We start from the raw sequence: 3,810 nt of genomic DNA on the forward strand, positions 1-3,810 counted from the left end.
CCCTAGTGTCCGCATAGCAACATATTAACAACCACTCAGAACAATGTAGCAACCATATAGCAACAAATTAGCAACAACTCAGAACAACCTAGCAACTACATAGTAGCACTAACACCATAGCAACAAATTAACAACCACTCAAAACACCCTAGCAACCACATAGCAACACATTAAGAACCACTCAGAACACCCTAGCAACTACATAGTAGCACGAACACAATAGCAACAAATTAACAACCACTCAAAACACCCTAGCAACCACATAGCAACACATTAAGAACCACTCAGAACACCCTAGCAACTGCATAACAACACCGTAACCACTCAGAACATAATTGCAACCATCTAGAAACATTATAAAAACCACTCAGAACCCCTAGTGTCCGCATAGCAACATATTAACAACCACTCAGAACAATGTAGCAACCATATAGCAACAAATTAACAACCACTCAGAACACCCTAGCAACTACATAGCAACATAACCACTCAGAACACCCTAGCAACTACATAGCAACATAACCACTCAGAACACCATAGCAGCTACATAGCAACATAACCACTCAGAACACCATAGCAACAAATTAACAACCGCTCAAAACACTCTAGCAACTGCATAGCAACATAACCACTCAGAACACCATAGCAACTACATAGCAACGTGCTAAAACCCGCTAGTTACTCTCTGGAGGTTTAAAAGCAGAAGTCAGCATTCGTCAGTGTTATCATGTGTGTATATATGTATGGAAAGTGAAGCCGTCCGCAGTGGTGTGTGTTGTTATGAGCTGATATGTTTGTCTGTCTCCTGCAGCTGAATCTCAGGGCCGGCGCAGAGAGCTGCTCCACAGCGAGGTGAGAAGATCACTATTTATGTGCTTGTGACGTCTGAATGAAACCCTGAGTGCTCCATATGTCATTATGGGCTCATGAACGGCTGTCACATGACTCATGCATCAGACGCAATCTGCACAAAAACCACATTCCAATATCAAGGCTTTAAAGGTGCTGATGTCATTTTTTCATGCTAGAAACATGCTAACAACATGCTAATCATGCTAGAAACATGTTAGCAACATGTTAATCATGGGATAGGGGTAGGGTTAGAACTAGCAACATGATGATCATGCAAAAATTTTTAACAACTTTCTAATCATGTTACAAACATGATAATCATGTTAGAAATATGTTAACAACATGCAAGCAACTTGTTAATCATGCTAGAAACATGCTAATCATGCTAAAAATGGTAACAACATGATAATCATTCTAGAAACAGGCTATCAACATGTTAATCGTGCTAAGAATATGCTAGCAACATGCAAGTCATGTTAAACACATGCTAGCAACATACTATCAACATGTTAATCATGCTAGCAACATGCTAATAATGCCAAAAATGCTAACAACATGGTAGTCGTGCTAAAAACATGCTACCAACATGTTAACAACATGGTAATCATGCTAAAAACATGCTAGCAACATGCTAATCATGTTAGGAACATGCTAGCAACATGTTAAATCATGTTAGCAATGTGTTAAATCATGCTAGCAACATGCTATCAACATTTATCTAAACTTTCAAACTTCAAGCTTTTACAACTGCTTCAAACATTCAGACAAGGCTTTTTCAAGCCAACTTCAAAGTTCGTTTGCGAACTTTACTCGTCTTTCTGCTTTGAAATGTGTGTTCTGTGTCGGAATGTCTGTTTTTGTTTTGGTCTGTGTGACTCCGCCCACTGTCAGTTTACCCAATAGGATTTCATCTAAAAAGCTCTATGAGCAGAGGAACGTTGAAGCGCAAATAAATAAACATAAATGAAAGTTCTGTCATCATTTACTCACCCTCAAGTTGTTCCAAACCTGTATGAGTTTCTTTCTTCTGTTCAACACAAAAGAAGATAGTTTGAAGAGTATTGATAAACAAACAGCTGCCGATAGCCATTGACTTCCATAGTATGGAGAAAAATAAATACTATGGAAGTCAATGGCTACCAGCAGCTGTTTGCTTATCAACATTCTTCAAAATATATTATTTTGTCATTTTTGGGTGAACTGTTGCGTTAACATGAAATACTGAAATAACTAAAACTAATGCTGAAATAAAAATTAATAAAAACTATATAGACATTTTAAAAAAATACACAAAATGACTCAAACTTTTTAACTGAAATTAAAAAGAAAATGCAAAATGTGAAACTAAAATCTAATTTGAAATATTAATAAAAAATAAAAATAAAAAACTTAATAAAAAAATAGTATGTCAATGATATGAAAATTAACTTCTGGCAATACTGACCTTATTATAATTGGTTAAACGTGCGGCCCTCAGCTAAAAAAACCATCTCCATGCTCCGAGAGAAAACACAGACGCTCAGACATTCACAAAACCTGCTCCTCGCTCATGCAAAACCACTTTTATGAATCAGATTGATTGATGTCTAGTAAATCTAGTGGTGTCATGTAAACACTGTATGGGTGCCTTGCAGCGAGATGCATCTGTTTAATCACTCGAGTTATGAGTTGAATATGAATATTTATCTCCTGATTTTCTCTTGCAGATTAAAAGTCTGATGAGTCGAGCTGAATACCTCAAAGAGCTGATCAAGGTAAACACTGTCGTATCTCTCGCTCCGCTCGTTTAGTGAAGCATCATCTAAAGCGTGTGTTTGCAGATGCGGGAAACTCAGACGGACGAATCGCTGAAGAAGGACGCCGCTGCTGAATCTGTGAGATCCTGTAAGTACAGATCATACTCATATAATGTGCTTCCCCAACTTCCTGTTTCTACAGGAAATAAATCATCCCTAGGAAGGAAAACTGCTCATCTAAACCATTTCATGGGTTCCTTAAAGTTACAATTAAAATTTTAAAATAAATAGATAAAATTAATAAATTTAAATGAAAAAAAAATAGTTAAAGTCATAAATATTTTTCATTTTCATGAACTGTTCCTTTAACATAAAGTACCTAAATAACTAAAACTAATACTGAAATAAAAAATAATTAATACAAATTAATAAAAACTATATAAGTAACAATTAAAATAAAATAAAATGATAAAAATCATAAATAAAAATACATTAAAATAAATAGAATAATAAAAATAACATGTTTTTGGTAACACTTTACAATAAGGTTCTATTTGTTAACCATATTTAATGCATTAACTACCAATGAGCAATACATTTGTTACAGTATTTATTAATATTTGTTAACATTAGTTAATAAAAACACAACTGTTCATAGTTAGTCCATGTTAGCTCAGGTCTATTAAATAATGTTAATAGATACAACTTTTGATTTTAATAATGCATTAGTAAATGTGGGAATCAACATTAACTAAGATCAGTAAATACTTTAGAAGTATTTTACATGGTTAATGTTAACAAATGGAACCTTATTGTAAAGTGTTACCAAGGTTTTTTTTTTTTTTTTAAACATCTAAAGAATCACTTTTTATTGGATCCCTGATAATAAATAATTCTTCAACCTGAGCAAAAGGCAGAATAATTATGTGTGAAATACGCTTCTACACTCACTGGCTGGTTATATGTAAATTGACTCTCTCTCTCTCTCTCTGTCTCTCTCTCTCTCTCTCTCTCTCTCTCTCTCTCTCGCTCTCTCTCTCTCAGCTTGTTGTTTACAGTGAGCTGCGGGTTCTCGCCATGGCAACGGATGCAGCGTGTCACACGGCCGGAGAATTCACAGCATCTGATTGGCTCCTGGCAGACGGTTTTCATCTGAGAAAAAGACTTTCACTCCTGAAGGCAAAGAGTCCCGACTGTAAAATCACTCCTCTCGATTTAAAGG

At 35.4% G+C, this 3,810-nt stretch overlaps 1 protein-coding gene across 1 annotated transcript in view; it reads left to right on the forward strand.

Annotated features, from left to right (window-relative positions):
* ulk3 (unc-51 like kinase 3) overlaps positions 1-3,804 on the forward strand; it is a 14,955-nt gene extending 11,151 nt beyond the window's left edge. Inside the window, exons 13-15 of the mRNA XM_016552284.1 lie at positions 2,559-2,606; positions 2,673-2,736; positions 3,633-3,804. Of these exons, the coding sequence (XP_016407770.1) occupies positions 2,559-2,606; positions 2,673-2,736; positions 3,633-3,649 (129 nt within the window). The 3' untranslated portion in view covers positions 3,650-3,804. The remainder of the gene's footprint in view (positions 1-2,558; positions 2,607-2,672; positions 2,737-3,632) is intronic.
* The last annotated feature ends 6 nt before the right edge of the window (positions 3,805-3,810 follow it).

This window comes from Sinocyclocheilus rhinocerous, unplaced genomic scaffold (assembly GCF_001515625.1).
Source record: "Sinocyclocheilus rhinocerous isolate Xijiao unplaced genomic scaffold, SAMN03320098_v1.1 scaffold3689, whole genome shotgun sequence".
NCBI lineage: Eukaryota > Metazoa > Chordata > Actinopteri > Cypriniformes > Cyprinidae > Sinocyclocheilus > Sinocyclocheilus rhinocerous.